Source organism: Pungitius pungitius, chromosome 1 (genome assembly GCF_949316345.1).
Source record: "Pungitius pungitius chromosome 1, fPunPun2.1, whole genome shotgun sequence".
NCBI classification, from domain to species: Eukaryota; Metazoa; Chordata; class Actinopteri; order Perciformes; family Gasterosteidae; genus Pungitius; species Pungitius pungitius.
The window spans coordinates 31,764,137-31,783,360 of record NC_084900.1 but is presented as its reverse complement, the minus strand read 5'-3'; the positions used below and the strand labels follow the sequence as shown (position 1 = coordinate 31,783,360).

General features: G+C 42.1%; 3 protein-coding genes across 5 annotated transcripts in view; 2 read left to right on the top strand and 1 right to left on the bottom strand.

The window, feature by feature from the left end:
• lama5 (laminin, alpha 5) overlaps positions 1 to 1,384 on the top strand; it is a 63,392-nt gene extending 62,008 nt beyond the window's left edge. For both annotated transcript variants that reach the window (XM_037477775.2, XM_037477774.2), the window contains exon 80: positions 213 to 1,384. In XM_037477775.2, coding sequence (XP_037333672.2) covers positions 213 to 361 — 149 coding nt within the window. In that variant the 3' untranslated portion in view covers positions 362 to 1,384. The remainder of the gene's footprint in view (positions 1 to 212) is intronic.
• Positions 1,385 to 1,441: 57 nt separating this feature from the next.
• adrm1 (ADRM1 26S proteasome ubiquitin receptor) lies at positions 1,442 to 6,025 on the bottom strand. Of its 2 annotated transcripts, none has more exons than XM_037477777.2 (10): positions 5,876 to 6,025; positions 4,901 to 5,134; positions 4,050 to 4,166; positions 3,261 to 3,471; positions 3,001 to 3,082; positions 2,770 to 2,906; positions 2,537 to 2,671; positions 2,155 to 2,312; positions 1,790 to 1,892; positions 1,442 to 1,696 (listed from the first exon to the last, which is right to left on the bottom strand). In XM_037477777.2, the coding sequence occupies exons 2-10, from the start codon at positions 5,108 to 5,110 to the stop codon at positions 1,623 to 1,625; spliced, it is 1,227 nt and encodes a 408-aa protein (XP_037333674.2). In that variant the 5' UTR covers positions 5,111 to 5,134; positions 5,876 to 6,025; the 3' UTR covers positions 1,442 to 1,622. The 2 variants fall into 2 exon arrangements, with proteins under 2 accessions (XP_037333674.2, XP_037333675.2); XM_037477778.2 differs by having other exon boundaries at positions 3,001 to 3,079.
• A 39-nt stretch (positions 6,026 to 6,064) lies between these two features.
• Positions 6,065 to 17,381, top strand: dnajc5ab (DnaJ (Hsp40) homolog, subfamily C, member 5ab). The gene is made up of 5 exons (XM_037477779.2): positions 6,065 to 6,239; positions 14,287 to 14,449; positions 15,020 to 15,233; positions 16,119 to 16,290; positions 17,108 to 17,381. The coding sequence occupies exons 2-5, from the start codon at positions 14,343 to 14,345 to the stop codon at positions 17,203 to 17,205; spliced, it is 591 nt and encodes a 196-aa protein (XP_037333676.1). The 5' UTR covers positions 6,065 to 6,239; positions 14,287 to 14,342; the 3' UTR covers positions 17,206 to 17,381.
• Positions 17,382 to 19,224: the final 1,843 nt, after the last annotated feature.

Here is a 19,224-nt window from a genome sequence, read left to right as displayed (position 1 = left end):
ATTTACATTACTAAGATATTAGAAAGCGTTCTTGATAAATCGAGTATTAAACTATTGAAAAACGTATAATCGCAATGTTCTAGAAACGTCACTCAAATCGTGCATCCTTGAGGTGATGACACTTTGGACGGACGTGGACATGTGATTTGCTGAGAGAGGAAATTCTAGATTTCTGTTGAGCATGTTCTTCCCTCTCTGCCCCCCCCTCTCAGACGGCGTCACCGTCCCGGGTCTACCTGCAGGTTTGCCGGTCTTTCACGGCTGCGTCCGCGCAGTGACGATCAACCGCCGACCCGCCATGTTGTCCAAGCCCCTCGCTGTGCACGGAGCCGTGGGGACGCAGGGCTGCCCTCACATGTAAACCCAACACACACTCAATCTTATCCTCACATACCCGACTGCAAATTACTGGTGGTGGGTGTCATGTTACTGTAGCTAATTTAAAATATATATTAATATTTATTTTCTATTTTCAGAAAAATGTATATTTTCTATTTTACAGTTTGTTGTTGCAATATTACTGGTTTGTCTTTGTGCTAGAGGGTGCTATAACGACTGCCGCCGCAGAGATGCACTGATACAAGGGAGCGAACATCAGCGCTTTAATTGCCTGGCTTTTGGAAGCAAAAGGTGCAAGATTCATTTCCTGAATCCAGTGTTTCCCCTACCATTAAATTAGCGCCACCCTGAAAAAGTCTGGAATTTAAAAAAATCAAAACATTTGCTTAGCAGCAGTAGGGCCGATTCGCCTCGACACCATCGGACAGAGATAACTACCTCCCCCCCCCGAGGTTGTAAACCTAGGTGAAACACTGCATTATAAATAGTTAGAAATACATGCAGCTGTGTATTGTGCATCTCTAGCAAAATGTTAAGAGTCGGTACACTGTGAACCCGTATGTATGAGCAATGTCCCCTGGAACTGGCACTATGACTGGACATTTTGGGATCATTAAGAGTCTCAGTGAAAATCCAAAACGCAATTATAACCATTTAGGTAGACGATCGCTGCCTTCTTTGCCTCACAATCCATTTTAATATTGCAGCTTTCAGGTCAACCACCACTAGAAGGGTGCACATGTCAATATCCCAATCAGAAAGGCGTAATGTATCTGACGTCAGTCATTCCGGGTAATAAAACCCAAATTTACTGGAATTAATTCCTATATGAAGATAACTAACAACCACCCCATCTGCCAGCTCGTGTGCTGACTCAGGGAACATTTCCCATCTCTATTCCATCATAATTGTAAACATGTACCAAACATGTGTGTGAAATCTTGTATGTAATCTAACCACTTTTAAAAAGAAATTCACAAAGAATAAGCTATCACTCCCAGACCCCATGTTTCTAAATGTGTTTAAATAAAATCTTTTTACAAATTACACTCTTTAGTGTTTTCTTTTCCCCCCTGTGCAAAAAGATACGACTGGAGGCAAGTTGTGGATGCCAATCATGTTTTATTAAGAGTGAATCACAAAAGAGCCTGACAGCCTCTGCACTCAGTCAGGCTAACAAAAGAAGAAAAACAAAAATCTAACTTTGGGCTTAGTAGTTACAGGGAAAACTGGCCCAACTGCTGTGCTGGAACAAGAGGATCTCCGGCTTGGCAGAGTGAGCTCTAATCCAGACTCATGTCCTCGTCGTCTTTTTTCGCTTTACTGTCCTGCATGGCTTTGGCAAAAGCCTCAACATCTGACAGGAAGACACAAGAATACATGTGTAAGTTTTAAAAAAAATAGGCAATAGCATATGTTCCCAGTCCATCTGGTATTGCACACGTCTCACCTCCTCGGTTGGCAGCGTCCACGGCTTCTGCCGGAAGACCAAACTGACTCATGAGAGGGCCGAGCTGGCCGGAGGCCAAGGCACTGCTGAACATACTCATCGACTGCAGGAAGGAAGGAAACAGCCCATGGGGTTCATTCACTGTCTTATGTCATGCTGCAGTACTTAAACAAGCTCAAAGCCTACTCACACTTGATGAGCTCAAATCGGGTACAGCGAGTCAAAATATGTCATTTAAGGTTATGAAATCCAAACTGGAAGACTACAGTGCTACACGCTCAGTATTTGAAAGCCTTACAGCTGTAATGTAGGTCCATTATTTCCTTCAATACACTTCTCGACAGGAATTTCTGTGTTCCTCTTACCTGTTGGAACTGAGGTGAGTTGATTGTGTTCTGGATCTCATTGGCACTCTGCAGTAAACTTTCTCCACTGGGGAGAAATGGCAGGAGCCTCTGCTGGACCTCAGCGTTGGTGAGGATGGGAGCCATCATCTCCGGGGTGCAAATGCTTGCTAAGTCCACTAGAGGACAGGAGAGGAGCACTGTCAGTCATCCTTACCCCACATTTCATCCTCTTGCACTCAACAGTGGTGAAACAGCCGGGAACTGCTCATTAATAAGTTACATTCTTGTGTGAAATAAAGATTTACTGCTGATGGATATCTGCCAATCTACTCTTTATATTTTCTCGCATGGTAACTCAAACGCATCAAATAATCTGATCGGTGGGTTTGATAACACTCACCCGCTGCGCCCTGAGCAGCCGACGCTGCTGGGACATTCATGGTGGCGAGGATGCTCTGAAGGTCACTGAGCTGGATTGGCTGGTGGGAGCCGGGGCTTCCAACAGAAGCTGGGGCCAGTGGGGTCTGAGCTGAAGCTGCAGAGGAGACGGAGAAAACTAGTTAAAAATCAAAAAGGGGCACACTGCTTGTTTCTCTTTCTTAATTGGCACAATAATGACAGTACTTCATGTACCTGGTGTGGAAGGAGCAACACTAGAAGGGGTAACAGCTGTGGCAGCAGGAGTCACAGGGGTGGTGGGGGCCTGAGAGGAACTCAGTCGGGGGGCTCCACCGGATGATGGAGTTGCGGCTGCCGACTGGCTACGAGAGCTAAGACCGAATAGTATAAATATTCAAAAGTAATTCCTCATATATTTTTTTTTTTTTTACACATAACCGGTTCTACATCAGTGTTCAGTGTTACCTGGATGAGGAGCTGCTTGTGGCAGGTCCTCCACTGCCCAGCAGGTTGGCAAGTCCTGGTCCTGCTAGAGCTCCCAAACCTCCTTAAACAAACACGAAGAAATCAAAAAGAGTCCAAAGTGATGTCCTATTTGAATTTGAAACCACTAAATAACATATCTACACTACACACTTCTTCGTTACCATGTTCAGGCTAGTTTCCCTAGTTTTACGAGTCTCAAGACTTGTAAATATCTAAAGAATTTAGTCAGTGCGACCTACCCAGTCCTCCCAGTCCGGTTGGTCCGATCAGCTGCATCAGTTGGTTGTGGCTCATATTTCCCAGCAGGTTTTGCAGGCCTCCCTCTCCTGCGAGTGCAGAGAGTTCGTGCCCGCTGCCGCCTCCGCTTCCTGCCGCTCCAGGAATGGGAGGGTTGTTCAGGTACTCATTCACCTTACGACAGTACTCATCATCTTTGTCAGTCTTTGGCTCCTGATGGAAATAATGCAAGCAGGAATTGATTGAAATCCACAGTTGAATTCTCCACAAACTAAACTGGTTCCATTCAATCCCAAACGATCCGTCAATTATTCCTGTGTGATGAAGAAGGACCAATTTCACAAAACCGAAATGATGATTGAATTTAACTAACTTTACTGTCTGTTTCATAAGAAAATGGTAAATCAAATGACTTTACTATAAACAACATCACTTAAAACTAATGGACAAAATATAACAAATGAGTAAATCTTTTTAAACACAGGATTATAAAAAGGACAAAAACAAATCCAGGAAAAACATGTGTGGCTGACTGACTAATTTACTTATTACAGCCACATGCACCCCATAATCATATATATAATAATCTCACTTCTCTGCTCCTCACTCGTATTGCCTGCCACTTCACTTTCCACTCAGTTTCCTTCTATTGACCAATCTTTCCACTCAGTTTCCTTCTATTGACCATCCATTTGCCTGCACATAAATAGACACCGAAGTCATTCATTCACAAAAGACAGTCTCCATTTCTCCTCCCTTTAGAAAGAAGATGAGGGGTCTCCTCCTCTCACCTGCATCCAGAAGAACAGTCTCTTAGATCCAGCCTTGAACTTCAGCACAAAGACACGTCCGGTAGTGCACTGGCTCACCTTCTTGAACTCACAGTCATCAGGGAAGATGATCAGGTCCTGGTAAAGGAAAGCCACAACAAAAAACATTAAAGAGAGAGCGGCAGAAGAAACGCTCTGCCACAACAAATTAACATCAACCAAACTGCTGAAAGAAAAGATACGGCCACCTTGTTTGCTGTGTGGAAGTCCAGCTAAATAAGGATGCAATGTGTAGGCATGCTTGTTTATAAAGGGCTTGTATGTACAAATAAAGAATGAATAGAAATGGGCAATATGACAGACAAAAATCATTCCCACCTGAATTACGAATGACTAGGTATTTGCAGTTAGAGCTTGAATAAGAAAAGTTAACAAAATGCCAATCAATCCTGCTTTCTAGTGCTATGGGAATAAATTGGCTGAGCAAAGGTTTAGTACCCGTAACATAGTACCCGAAACCAGTTAAAAAATGTGGTCTATAATAAAACAAACTTTTTTGTTATCTTTATGGTGTTTTTACATTTCGACATTGATATACCAAGCTCAATAGGTCACAAATGTAAGATGACAGAAAATGAGAGAAGAGACCCTACCAGTACCACAAAGGCCCATGTTTAAATCCCCAATATTTGGAACAACTGCATGAGGCACTGTTGACTGACTGCAAATTACAATTTATTCAAATATAAAAACTAGATATTTAATAATAGTTTTAAAATCAGAGGATGTAACAAACGTCCCTGATGAGGACAACAATTTTTTTTTGCCAACAACTAGAAAATGTCACACAGTAATAGTAGGCTGTTACTCACATCGTCAACATTTCCAGATGTCCTATCCTTCCAGCAGAAGTGAATCAGGGAGTCGTCGGACTGTTGGATGTATACAGAGCCCTTGCGCTTGTCTGGTGTCACTACGTTTCCCTTCAAGGTCATTTTCCCGGCACGAAACTCCACCAAATATTTGCTGGTGCTTCCCCTGGAGCCGCTCACCAGGCTTGGAAAGAGAGCACCCGACGACATCTTAAGATCTGTTGGTAAATAAGCCTGGATGCAGTGGGAAAAGAAAAGAGGGTCAGGTTAGCGACGCCATAGCTTAGCTAAAATTTCACTGTGCCATGACATGACTGTGAACTGCTGGTATGAGTAACAAAACTATGAAGAGGAGAAATCAATTGGAGCACTTTATTGTAACGTCACTTCACGCAGTCATTTCTTATAGTTTTGGACATGAACATAAATTAGCGCGTTTTGTAAATTACTTTTTTGTAAGTGGTTCTTACGCAATGCAGGACTTTAGACTTAAAGTTAGTTAACGTTACTTGTAGCAGTCAACATAACAGTTTGCACAGAGGAATTGCTCCTTTTATACTAAAGTCAATTGTGACGTTAGGTTGTAACGTTAGATTGAAATCTATTTCGTGTAATGTTCGTAACGTTACGGCACTGTGTACTTGATAATGCATCGTAACAATAGTTTGGTGGTAAAATCTAACTGTTTCGGGAGTTTTGAGCAGTTCGTTTTAGTCAGATATACTTTTCTTAGCGAAGCTAAAAGAAAGTAGCAGTTAGCCAGAAGATGTTAGCTATGCGCAGTTCTGGCTTTGTCATGCCGGATATTAATGCTAGCGTTAGCCCATGACTTAGCTAAACCCATGAGCAACAAAGGCCATATGTCTAAACGTATCCAACGAGTAAAAGTCCTTCATTTTTTTTAACAACTGCCAATTTAGCACAGGACCAACCACATTTAAAGGTGACGTTTACAAACGGATCGTGTTCAAATACCTGAAGTTGTGTTGGCAGAGTTCATAAACTTTTTCTTCCTGGGTTGCTACTAGCAAAGATGCTCTAACGTCCTCAACGTACAACAGTCCTGACTTCCTGTCTTGTCGTGAGCGCGCCCACCTCACCGCGAGCGCGCTTTGGACGAGAGGGCGGGGGATCCGGTGGGAGGGTTTCTGCGCTCCGCTCAGCTACGACTGACAGTTTCTTCCTTCCTGGTGTAGCCGTTAGCTCTGTGGCTGTTCCACCGGCTGTTTGAATGGTTTCAGCGGCGGAAAGCAACCCACAACTGGAATGAGAGTATAATATAAATAGAGTTAACGTTAACGCTCAATCTAAAGACAAGCAGAAGCCCCACCGAAACAAGGTAAGGAACGCTCACAGTGAGCTAGCGGGCTAACACTAGTCAGGTCCGCTGCCCTTGGATTAGTTAGCGAGCTAGCGCTCAGTGCTAGCGGGGTTCCTCAAAGCAGGCATATCGCCCAGCGCTGGCTATCGTAACCAACATGGATGCTGCGTGAGTCCGTTTGATGCGGCGCCTGGAGATTATCCGCTTTAACCACAGGCTTTTTATTCCCAAGCCGACCGTTATTGTCTTGCTCGCTTTGCCAGTCACGAACCAACACACAGTAACCGAGGGCGCGGGCGGGCGCTGTTTGGCTTGTAATCGATTTATATCGCCTATTGTGGGTACTAACGCCACAGATTTAGCGTCAACGTTAATCAGTCTTGAGAATGACTGTGAGAAAGACACACGGGATAAATCCGGATTTGCAGTCTGTTGCCAAGTGAGGCGCTAATGTATTTGTGATCTCGCCTGTCTTTGGTAATATTGGAGAGAGAGAGCGAGAGACGGGTGCAGCTTCCACTTGGAAGTTGACAGCGGATGTCAATATACACAGCCAAGCCGTTTAAGACATGTCCAGTGAAGAAGTCAACATTGCTGCCATTGGGTTGTTCTGCACAGGACGGTGCTCGTTGCTTTGCTTCTGACCCGATCTGAAATATCTTGTCCCCGTGATGTGTATGTGGAGTGGCAGGTGGTACCACAGAGCGGCTGACTGCGTGGGTGCGTGCACGCGGCATGTATGTTTATCTATCGTTGCAGTTGGGGGTCTGGTCAGCCACTTTGGTTTTGTCATTAACAGCGTTTGTGATGTTATACGTATTATGTTGTAATTATACATTAACTAAGGCCTGCGGTCATGGTTGTTTTTGTTTTGTGTCAGGCATCATATCACTTTAACTGTAACAATCCATTTGAGTGGCGTTTCTTAACTATAACATATTTATCCAATGGAATTGATATATTCATCTAAAGTGCATATGATAAAGGAAAAGCTTGATTAGCTTATTGTACCAGGAAAATACACTTATTTGATGTAAAGTTATTACTTGAACAACCTGTTTGCCTGCTGATCTGTGTACAGTTTGATGTTAAGGCGTAATTGTTTTTGATTGATTTCAGTGTGGACACTGCCCGAGTGACTCATTTAAACAGTTTCAAATAAAGTTACACCTAGAGAAGGAAAAACCAGCAGAAGCGCAGTGGGAGAGATTATCACTGCTGCCACACTGAGTCTACACACTGGGAGCAAACGTCACGACATTGTCAAGCTACTGACAAGCGCTGTCAGCGGTGCCCTGAAAGGAGGAGGACTAATGGCAACCATGACAACCATTTTTAACTCACTCCTCTCCACTCCTACAACACCCGCTCAAAATATGTTGTCATGGCCTTTGATCTCCTGTAGATAAAATGTAATCCCCCAATGTAACTGAGGATGGTTTTGGGGCTTAACAAGTTGACTTTTTGTCTGATATTGGGCATCCATGGCAAGGCTTGCAGTGTTTTTCCCAGGGACATTCAAACATGGAGACTAAAGGAGCCGGTAATAATTTGATTAGTGGATGACCCTATCTATCTCCTGAGTCACAACATGCTTTCCCATGACCCACAGTGACATCTTCATGCATTTGTCCTCACATTTTAAGAAGCTTTTTGCTTTCATCACCGCAACAATAGTGTACATTTTTCTTTTTGACAACTGTCAACCATTTTACATAACATACACTTGTTTCTGTTCTGTGTTTGATAAGGATTTCCCTCACTCATTGTGATATTTCTTTACTTGAGTCACTGGGATTGGCTGTGTGGTGCAGTGTGATGGTTTCTTGTGAGCGTCACTGCTTGTGACACTTGAAAACCTAAAATTATCCCCCAGCTGGGATTCCTACTTTGGTGATATTTGTATCCCCCACATAGAAGGCTGACAGGGTTCGTATTCAGTCCGACGTTTTATTTAAAACGGTATTCTAGGAGCTACTGCATGAACTGAGCTCTACACAACCACTTGCTTCATTATTACTTATCAGAGAGATATGAGCCCTGCATATATTTGTGTTGTATAGTGAATTACTTCCTTGCTGTACTTGGTTCTGTCTAAATGCAAAGGGCCTTAGTGGCTTAATACATGTCATAACCTGAACACCAGCGCTTTCAGCTCAGTGGTGGTGACTTAAAGTTAAGAATTATTCGCAAAATAGTTGTTATTCATGATATTACCCCTAATATTCATCAGAATAAGTTTATAAATCACTAAAATGTACAGGTATTAGTATTAGTTTTTTTAGACCCATTTTATTGTTGCATTACATACAGGAAAATGAGTCGTTGAGCTTAACTTAAAAGCCAATCTCGCTTTCAACTAACCTTTTGAAGTTCAAACTTGTAAAGCTCTGGAAACCCACTTTTCTCCTAAATGAAAAAGCACATAGCTTTTCTAAATGGGAGATTGTGCTAAGGGTGTCAGGTCATGAGTGTTGGTAGGATGACCGTGTCCTCGACAGGATGGTGTCACAGTCCTGTGATCGAAAGTCCCATGAGGTTGTCAAATAATCACATTCGCTTCCCTTCTTGGGGTTGCTTCCCACGTAGTGTCCTCCTCCTTCTCACCTGAACCGATCCTTTCTTTCCTCCTGTCACTCTCCATCTCTGTGTGCCTGACTCCACCCTCCACCCCCGTCTACCTCTGTCGTTCCATCTTCATCACGCTGACCTCCTCGCTGTTTGTTTTTGCTCTGGTGGATTAGTACTTACTTCCCAAATAGTGCATAATAATGCAAAAGTTTCCCAGCAAACGTTTTAATTATGTCATAACACCATTATTTTTGGGACTCTATGGAACATTATTTTTAGAAGTGTTGGCTTCACAGTTACAGCTGAGCCGACATACTTTTGTGCTTTTGCCCGAAGGCAACCACGTATTTTGCTATGTGGTTGTTTTCCAATACAATTTCCCTTCACAGATCTTCCCAGCAGATTGAGATATTTATCCTGACCATGTTGTTGAAATTACAACATCCAAATATTTATTTAATTTATCAATTTGGAGAATAGGCTGTTTCAACTTTTAGTGAAAAATATATTTAAAAAAGAAAAGACTATTATGTTTCTTTCTCAATGTAATTATATCCCATGTTGTGGGTCTCCAAAAATCCAGATTTATAAAGGCATAATATACTATAATGAGTTTATTCGGTCAACTATACCGCTTAGCACCAATGGCAGTTTTGTGACATCACAACCGTCTTTTATATATTCCTTGTTGCTGTCAAGGAATACGTCTATAATAAATGACTTTATGTGGAGGTAATCACCTCACAGGGAGTTCACATGAACCGTAGCTGTTGCCTGGCAACTAAACTCTGTTGGACCGCTCTACAGAGTGTACGTGCATAATAAAGCGTTTGCTGGGTGTACCTCAGCGCAATCATCACTTCAATGTTTTCTCCTGCGCTGTCAGCATGAGCGTGATCATTGACAGAGCTCAAGCACAACTGCTGATGTACAGCCGATCGGACATCAGCTGACGAGCTGCACTCGCTCGTTACGCGTCATTGCACCCCGAGGCCAAGACACACAGGCTGTTGGCAAAGCAGCGCGTGGAGGGTGGGTTCATGTGCATTCGTATGAATCAAATGAATCTGTAATTAGCTTTTGGAGATGTTTAGTTACTGAACTAAGAGGCTTTGTCAGTTGATCCCCGTGCAGTAGGTGCTTTGTACAGAACTTGTGAGAATGTCTTGAATGACTGAAAGTATTCATTCAAATCAAATGCAAATGATTCCCATGTATTTTGTAGTCCCGGTTATCGTTGTCATGTGGAATGTTTTTACTACAAACGCGCCACAACACGGTTCAGTCAACCAGCAGCTGTGCTGTTCATGACCATTGTAGAAATAAGTGTGTGTTTTGCTTTCAGCTGATACAGAAGAGCCTGTGCGGCTGCTTTTAATCTCATTGTCTCGTGTTACCATTTATTGTGATGGTTCTTCAGGCGCTACAAGAAGAAGACACTCATATAAGGGGCTTAGTTATTTTTCCAGCTGCCAGGGCGACAGTGATTTCAAATGTTGATCTCTCATGGGAACAAAAGCAAAGAGGAGGGAAAAAAAGGGAAAAGATTTAAATCCTTTTTATTTTCACGTACAGTGCATTTGTGCCCTTTTTGCATGTGTGTGGCAGCTGTGTTTACTGTGTCAGTTGGAGCATCGAGGTTTCATTACGTCTATTGATTTTCAGGCTGGAATGGCTTGTGTGTGCGGCACCTGATCTCAATGAATAAGTTGCACACTACAAATACTGTGAGAATGAAGCATCTTTTTTTATTTTGCATCGAAGCATCTTTTTTTATTTTGATCAAATTTTGACAAATCACCATTATTTCTATTATCGATTCATTCTGAGATTATTTTCTCAAATAATGGAGTCCTTGTTGTGTACGTGAGGAAATAGTTAAAATTGCTTGTGTTAATTTCCTACAGCCCAAATTGACATTTTAAATGTCTTTTTTTGCCCGATAAACAGGAATATAGTTGTCTAAACCATATAGAAAACAATAACCGTAGCACATCATGTAGTTTTTCGATCAAACACTTTCAACTGTTTAGACAGAAGGGCTCTATAGCTGGGGATTATAACCCCCTAAAACATAATCGCTTCTCCATAACGTGCCACAAAGATATCATGGTGACTACATCCACATGGTGAAGACGTGAAGGACTTGATGGCTTTCAAAGCATGCAATTGTTGTGTTGAGTATGAAGGCGAAATACGAAAGCTAGAGAGTCCTTTTTATGTTTATGTTTGTTTTCAGCATTGCAACATCATTACAACAGTTTTTTTTTAGTTTTTTTCATTTCAGTATGTCAAACACATCTCTCGCTATACTTCACAGAGAATTGTGAAATCAACTAAAGCAGGACTCGTGACATGAACAGCACAGATGCTGCTTTTTCTCTTGTCCAGCTATTCTCCAAACAGCTGGCTGTTGAAAATGAAATGAGATCCAATACATCATTTTGTCTGTACCTACAAATGACTGAGGCCTACATTGAATTGAGTGAATTAAACTAATTTAAAATTTGTTAGAGCCGTGTTATTCCTGTTATAAAAGGGGCCACGGTGCAATCGTTGTTTTTATGATTCAGTTTAGCTTCTGTCATATTTGGGATTGTCTCTTGCCTCTTGAAGATATTTGCAGATTCAATTGTTTATATGTGCGAACTGTGGCGCACTTTAGCATTGAAAATGATCTTTACAAAATGGTCAGCCCGAAGGCACGCTACTTTTCTTTTGCCGCAGACTTATCCTAAAAATCTTCAAACCGCATTGCCCAATTCACCCCTCAGAACCAGAAGCCTGGCGCTGCTGAATACTAGATTACATGAGTTGTTGCATCATCGCCTTTTGACACATTTCACTTTGGGTTCTTCCTTCTGCTGTTCCTCACGTGAGAGGCTTTGTGTGGTGTACAGCTGTGAAGCCAAGAGTGATAAACACTGCATAGGAAGCCGAATCTAAGCTGCACAGCCTTTAACATCTGGGCTGATGCTCGCAGCGCTGTTTTTTTCTCTCTGGTTCTGAGCACATGCAGTGACACTCGCGAGGCTGTTGTACGGAATTTTTATGAATTATAATTGGGATAGAAGATCTTATACATACTTCTTGTTGGTCGGTTGGCTAATATATTTATTTATTTTACTGCATTTGGCTGGTGAGAAGCTACATAAAAGAATTATCATAGTTTTTGTTAGTTTATATCGAAGGAAAGCAACCTGATTATTAAATGAAACTGCATGCAGAATGTGCAGTATATGCATTTATACGTGTTACACACTCACAAAAAGTCCTTCAATAAATGACATCCAGAAAAGTGAGACTCAGCTGTGGAAAAACACTGTGTGTACACACACACACACACCCTCTAAAACACAGGCCATATGGTTCCCCCTGGTCACATCGTGTGGCTAATCTCTCCAGTCTGTTTGTTCCTGTGAATGGGCCGATTCCCCAAATCAGAGGAACAGCAGTGGGAGGGGCTTAGGAAAGTGTTAAATCGATGTCTTGTTACCACGGTAGCGTTGTCGAGCTTTTGTGTGGTTGCCACACAGCTGCCATCTGGTGCCTTTTTAAAGGGCGTTACCGAAATGAATGGCTAACCTACTAATAAGATCTTTGATAATATATTTAACATGTCCTCTTTTGAAATTTATTTTCAAATTTCTTAAATCTAAAAATTCAGCAAATTCTTGTAAAATTAGCTCCTTGGTAAGAGGAAGCATCCCCCCTCCTTTGCTGTTTAACACTGTAAAACTGTTTCTCAAGAACATAACGTTTATTTTACCATTAATACATTTTGAATCCAGTCCTAAATTTCTATACAGGGGTTGCTATAATAATTGCAGGGTTTTTAACAACGAAGAGGAATCAATGAGTCCTGGCAAAGAACTAACTAATATGCAGCATCAATAAAAGTAGCCATGTCAATCAAATTCTAACCCTAAAAGCGCACACACACCCCAAAATATACTTCACTTCCAATGTTAAAGGGGTCGTTCCAGTGCGTGTTTAATTCCATTTACTAAATATCATACAGAAAAACCAGCTGTGAATGCGAGTGCGTGTCCTCGTGACCGCATCGAGCCGATACGCGATAACTGCTCACCAGAAAGCTCCCAGTCTGGTGTTGACGAGTCCACGCAGCTTACTTTCCTTTACATTTAAGTCTGCCATACTAGTCCAAGTGAATGTGTGTAGCTGAAAAGGCTTATGTGGTCTCTAAGCCTGCTCGCCCCCACACACCTGCTGTCGCACCGGGTCAGTGCTCCGTTTCTGCTCAGTTCACAGGTCGAGGGACAGATTTCCCTCATCAATTGAAAACTTCGAGGCTCTTTTTGGCAGCTTTTGTACAAAACATGAACATTTGCAAACAAATATTCGTAGTGTATTTGTCCCTTCCTGCTTGTAGTGGTGTGGTTGAATCTAATTAGCCTGCTGTACATAAGCCGTGTAGACCACAGTGTGTGGATTAGCTGTGCTTCTTTATCGTGTCCTCCTGACTGCTGATCTCCTTCAACTATTTACATGCACTGCATCAAGCGTTCACCAATTGATTTAGCACAAATGCACGTATATTCCAGAACAAGAAATTTGAATTGATAAATCACAATACAAAATCACAACAACAAAAATGACTATTTTCCAAAGTCCTTTTTAAGTTTCCATTGAAGTTGTCCAACAAAACATGTATCTGTGGAAGTTTATAACACCCTATATCACCCTTAAAAAAAGCTGTGTTTCCCCTGCCGTTATAACGGGGGCGAATATGCAGCCTAAGCAATCGGTATGAAAGGATAAGTCTTTCTCTTGGCTTTCAATTATCACCTGCTGCTAATTTATTTAGTGTGTTCTGGTTGTGTTTTTTTTCATGAAACATGACATCCTCTAAAAAAAAATCTTCCTCCTGGATAAAGCCAGCGTGTCTTCTCTATAAATGTCCCAGTGAGAAACACCTCATTTCAACATTTGTCCCGCCCCTCTCCCTGGTTCACACATGAGCTGCACAAAATAAAAACAGCTGGTTGTGTCCTGGAACAACGCTGCAGACACTCACTGTCCACAAACAGGCTTTCTGTGAGCATCAAAGGGCCTACTCCAACTCTCTTTAAGATGCTCACTCCCAGTCTTATTGCAGCCTAATCCACAAAGACGTGACAACTCTAAACAGCTCTCTTCATTTACTTTTTCAAATCCAAGGTCCAACAACATTTGCTCTCTGACATCCGTCTCTCACTCTGCCAAATCTCCTTTGTATTATCACAAAAAACTCTCCAATCTCTGGCCCACTTTAGCCCTTTCAGATGCAGAGAAGCTCGTTTACGTCTTCATCTCCACAAGACTACTGTAATTCCCTCTTCACCGAAATCACTGACCAGAACATCCAGAAGCTGCGTCACATCCAAAACAGCGCTGCCAGGATCCTGATGAGAGTCCGGAAATATGAGCAGTTGATAGGTTTACCAACCACTTTGTCCTCTTGTCGACTCTTGTTTTTGTTCCTGCCCGACAGGTGAGCGGCTGAGGGAGCGAGAGCGCGTGTGAGAGAAGGAACGAGCGAGGGACGCCATGGAGCAGCAGAGGCAGAGATCGCTCTCCACATCAGGAGATTCGCTGTACGCCGTGCTGGGAGTTGATAAGTCTGCAACGACGGACGACATCAAGAAATCTTACAGGTAGGCGTAAACCCGCTGCCTTCACTTTATGACAGGACTGCAGTAATGCAACAGCCACGTGCTCCATCTTTGATATTGTTTGCAGCACCACTAGAGGGGACCAAAGGCCTGATACCAAGCACAGGGAAGCTCCCTTTAGAGCCTGCTACTATACACTCAATACGGCCCTCTTGTGGTCCAGGTGTAGAAAGGCAAAAAACGAAAAAGATCCAGGTGGCTTTTAATGATGCTTTCAGAATCTTGATATGCTCCCGAGATAGTTGACTGCAAGTCATATAGAGCGGTTAAAAGAAGAATATAAGATTTACTTTCGGGGCTCCATCCTATGAAGATAACCAACAATGATGTGAATAACGTCCCATAAACAGCCCAGTATAAGTGAGTGGAACTTTCTTAGGAAAACCCTCAACACATTTTTGACTCGAAAGCATTTTTCAATGAGAAAAAGGGATTCGACCGCAGTCACAATTTTTTGGTGTGATAGACCTATTCTGAGACTTAATTACTTGTGTTCTTTACAAATGTTTGATTAAATACAATTACCTTTCTTTTAATTATTTTATTTCACAGGAAACTAGCATTGAAGTTTCACCCTGACAAGAACCCGGACAACCCAGATGCAGCTGAGAAGTTTAAGGAAATTAACAACGCCCACTCAATCCTCAGCGATGGCACCAAGAAGAACATCTACGACAAATACGGCTCGCTGGGGCTCTACGTGGCGGAGCAGTTTGGAGAGGAGAACGTCAACACCTACTTTGTTCTGTCCAGCTGGTGGGCGAAGGTAGGGTCAACTTTAATGGAACTCAGAGGGATGTTGGCCTTCCAAGTACTGGTATATTTACGTATTTCCTTATATGAACTTATGACAATGACGGGGGAATCGGTATCAAAATGATCCTTTCACTCACAGAAGTGTGTAGAACTAAAAAATATATTGTCTATGGAGGAGATTAAGCTATGATACAAGTTGATTTCTCTGCACGCTTCTAAAATAAACAAGGCTAAATAACTATGTAGCGCTACAGGACATAGAAAGCAGATGCTTTTCACTGCACAAACCTGGCTTTCGCCTGTTTTAAGATGGACACATTTTGAGAATACATTATTTCAACCTGTCAACACCCCAACTCGCTCGAAACTGGCCGGTGAGTTAGTGTGTTCGCTTGTTAGCTTGTTAGCTTGTTAGCTTGTTGTAGCTGCTAACTCAGATTCTCCAAAACCAAAAACCCTCCAAACAGACACAGCTCGAGTTAGTTACTTCTTGTTGTGAGCTGTACCCAGCATGCAGTTCAGAGGGGTCATTTTTATAAATGTACAATTATTAGTGTTACAAATTGTTTATGTGTCACAAGCTGTTGTGTTGTTGTGGGTTATTGTTAGTTGTTATAAACTTATAACCATGAATCTCAACACACGTAAGACAACAAGTAGCTCCATCTGTGATGACGTGTAAAAGTAAATTCTGCCGCCTGCTGAAGAGCAACGTCAGTTGTTATGGCGTAACACCGGTATGAACGGTACGTACCGTGAGGAGATCTTCTTACCAGTGTACCGCCCAGCCCTGCTCCAGGGTATGATGAGGATTCAGCGATAGTCGTGGCTCTCCTCTGCTCTGCCTTCATGGGCTCAGTTGTTAAAGTCTCCCTCTCCCCTCTTCCTCCCACAGGCATTGTTCGTCTTCTGCTGCCTATCCACGGGCTGCTACTGCTGCTGTTGCCTGTGCTGTTGCTGTAACTGTTGCTGCGGTAAATGTAAACCTCGGCCGCCCATGGACCAGGAGCCGGAGTTCTACGTCTCCCCCGAGGACCTGGAGGCCCAGATGACCGCTGACGAAAGAGGTGAGGGCGGATACCAAAGAGAAACACAGCCCTTATCAACGATATATGTATATTATGAAGGTCTATGTCTTAATTAGACCATGAAATATGCAACACTTTAACCCAATAATACGTCTAATAATACGTAAACATCAAAGTATAAAATAACCAGGAAGTGTTGAGCTCAAGCTCTTTTTTACTTAATATAATTATAAAAGTTACAGAATGTGGGAAAATAATAAGTTAAATAATTAGTCAAAATATATTTGACTAAAAATGTAATGGGAAAAAAAGTGATTAAAAGTGAATATTTGGTTAAAAAAATGGGAAAATAATGTTGAAAATGTTATGAAATAAAAGTCATTCCAAAAGTGAAATTTCTTTTTCTCCCGGGGACCAAACATTTAGATCTGAGAGACAAAGCTTTTTCCTTGTTTTTCTTTTTTGAAAGACAAAAGCAGGACAGATTTACAAATATATGCATCAGAGAAAATCTGCATATTCTGGCATTTGGGTTGGCCTAATCCTTACATTACACATTACTGATTTAAATTAAGAGTATTTGTGTACTTTTCTAGTTAATTATGACATGACGGTTGATGACTGCCTTTTGTAAACAAGTCAACCTATTCCAATGCAATGTGTAATCTTAGTATACTTGTTCTTCTGAATTGCAGCATGCAAGTGCAAGGAACACAAAATAAAATGACGTGAACTTGGGGCAATTTTGTTTGTTTTTGTTGCATTGATACTTTTGGTTAGCATGTGTTCTAATGTATGTGTGTGTGTGTGTGTGTGTGTGTGTGTGTGTGTGTGTGTGTGTGTGTGTCCTCCCCAGATGGTGGTGAGCCCATTGTGATGCAGCCATCCTCAGCCACAGAAAACACCCAGCTCACCTCTGATGCCCACCAAAGCTACAGAACCGATGCATACTAGACACAGACACACGCACAGCGCGAGCCCGACAACCACGGCTATAGCATTAATCCATAAGACAAACACACACACACCAGCAAATACTAGATAGCATCTCTCACTGTCAGCCAACCAAAACATTTACCTTTGATTCACGTTTATTTTACATTTTCAAGTGAAGTGAAGGGAAAAGGGGGGGAAAATAAAGCAAGCCAAAAAATTAAAATAATCTGAATTTTGGATTCATTGTTAATGTATTTCTTCGTGATTTTCCAGAGTAACAGAAGAGCTCATAGTTCACATTAGTAGGCTAGACATAGGGACACATTGACTTAATTCGTTGCGAGCTGGAGGAGAAGGAGAGGACTGATTTACTTTACATTGCAAAAATTACGTTAAGAAAAAAGGGGATTAAGCTTATAAATGATGTCTGTCTGCAAACTCAAGTCAGGCGTTTTCCATGTGGCAACTAAGATCTAGCTAATCTAGTTTGAGTTAAGGAGGAAGCCGGCCAAATATTAAACACTTACATTATGCAGTGACTTTTCACAATAAGGCTTTTTCGGGCGTGTCTACACAGGACGTGCTTTGTTTCTTGTTTTAAATCTATATCCAAGAGTAAGACCACCAAATGTTTATTCAAATGCATTACGTCTATTTTCTTCCGTACCACAGTGCATGTGTGTCGGGCTGTGAGCGATGCCAAAGCGCGGGGGACCTACACATGCAATCTGCGGGACGTACATTTTGTCCTCCGCTCATATCAGCTACGGCGGCCCAAAGGTTGTGATGCAAACTTCCGACAGGGACTTCCTTCGTTCCCATCTCAGCTTTGAGGGACAGGGAGAGGGGGCGACCACAGGAGCTAAGGATATATAAAAATGACAAGAGCTTATAGTAGAAACAGAATTCGGTACCGCTCTGTTTTGGACTATATCTGACTCTGGAGTAACTAATTGTCATCTCACATACTTGTGGAAATTTATGCAATGCGTTCAAGGAAAACATTTTTTTTTTTACCATTGGTGTCTAAAACATATAGATTTTCTTCTTCATCTACTCAGAAAGTGCTCGTGGAAACAAGCCGTCTCCTTTTAGCTCGTTGGGGGGGGGGGGGGCGCTGCACCAGTTGCAGTGATCCTGTCCCTCTTCATTTACAACTTGAAAGGGCCGAATAGCCGATGAGGTCAAAACATTGTCACTCGTAGTCTATAGAACAACTTTATTGTAAGACCAAAGTGTTTCTGCTTATGGCTTTGATCAGGTTAGTTCTGTCGGAGCCCCTCCCTGTGTGTGTGTGTGTGTGTGTGTGTGTGTGTGTGTGTGTGTGTGTGTGTGTGTGTGTGTGTGTGTGTGTGTGTGTGTGTTGGGGGGGGGGGGGGGGGGGGGGGGCTCTCACTTACACAGCTGTCACTCACTGGCATTGGGTGCCGTCACACAATTGAAACAGTTTGCTTACTTGGAATCAACGAGAAAGATTATCATGTTGCTTTAGTTTCTCAGTAGTGGCAGTACTACTTAGTGACGTCACTCCGTTGTAGAGTCGCCATGGTCCTCTTCCTCCTCTTCTCCCTCACTTCTCCCTTCATGTATCTTGATCCAATCTCACTTCCGCACACAAAGGACTGACTTTTGGAAGCTGTGTACAGTATGTGCTGAGGGAGCCAGTGTTATTAGAAGAGACACCACAATATTGTACATTAGTTACCTGCTGTTGTCATCTGGATGAACATACATGTGTAAACTGATTGAACCCACTTTTTGTGTATTTTTAGGTTTTCATTTTTTTGTGAGAAAGTAAAAATGCTGTATATGTCGTTTTAAAGTGTATGTTTAGGTTTTACGTCACTGAACTTCTTTCAAGTCGAACAATTTTTTTCTCTTCTTCTTTTTGTCTCTGTAGAATTGATTTTTCTTTTTTCATGTAGGTTGTTAATGAAGGGAGGATATTGATATCAAAAGTCTTATTTGTTGATGTGGCAAAAATAGATTATTTCATCCTCTTAGCAAATGAAGAGCAGTTAACCATAAGCAGGATGC

Bases quoted from the DNA above. Each gene is read 5' to 3' on its own strand.
- adrm1 (XM_037477777.2), bottom strand. From the start codon at position 5,110: ATGTCGTCGGGTGCTCTCTTTCCAAGCCTGGTGAGCGGCTCCAGGGGA. The intron at 2,313-2,536 runs GTGAGTGTTATC...CCTGTCCTCTAG, and splicing joins GGCTGCTCAGGGCGCAGCGG to TGGACTTAGCAAGCATTTGC. The intron at 1,697-1,789 runs GTGAGACGTGTG...TCTTCCTGTCAG, and splicing joins GGACGCTGCCAACCGAGGAG to ATGTTGAGGCTTTTGCCAAA.
- dnajc5ab (XM_037477779.2), top strand. From the start codon at position 14,343: ATGGAGCAGCAGAGGCAGAGATCGCTCTCCACATCAGGAGATTCGCTG. The intron at 15,234-16,118 runs GTAGGGTCAACT...TTCCTCCCACAG, and splicing joins TGTCCAGCTGGTGGGCGAAG to GCATTGTTCGTCTTCTGCTG. The intron at 16,291-17,107 runs GTGAGGGCGGAT...TGTCCTCCCCAG, and splicing joins GATGACCGCTGACGAAAGAG to ATGGTGGTGAGCCCATTGTG.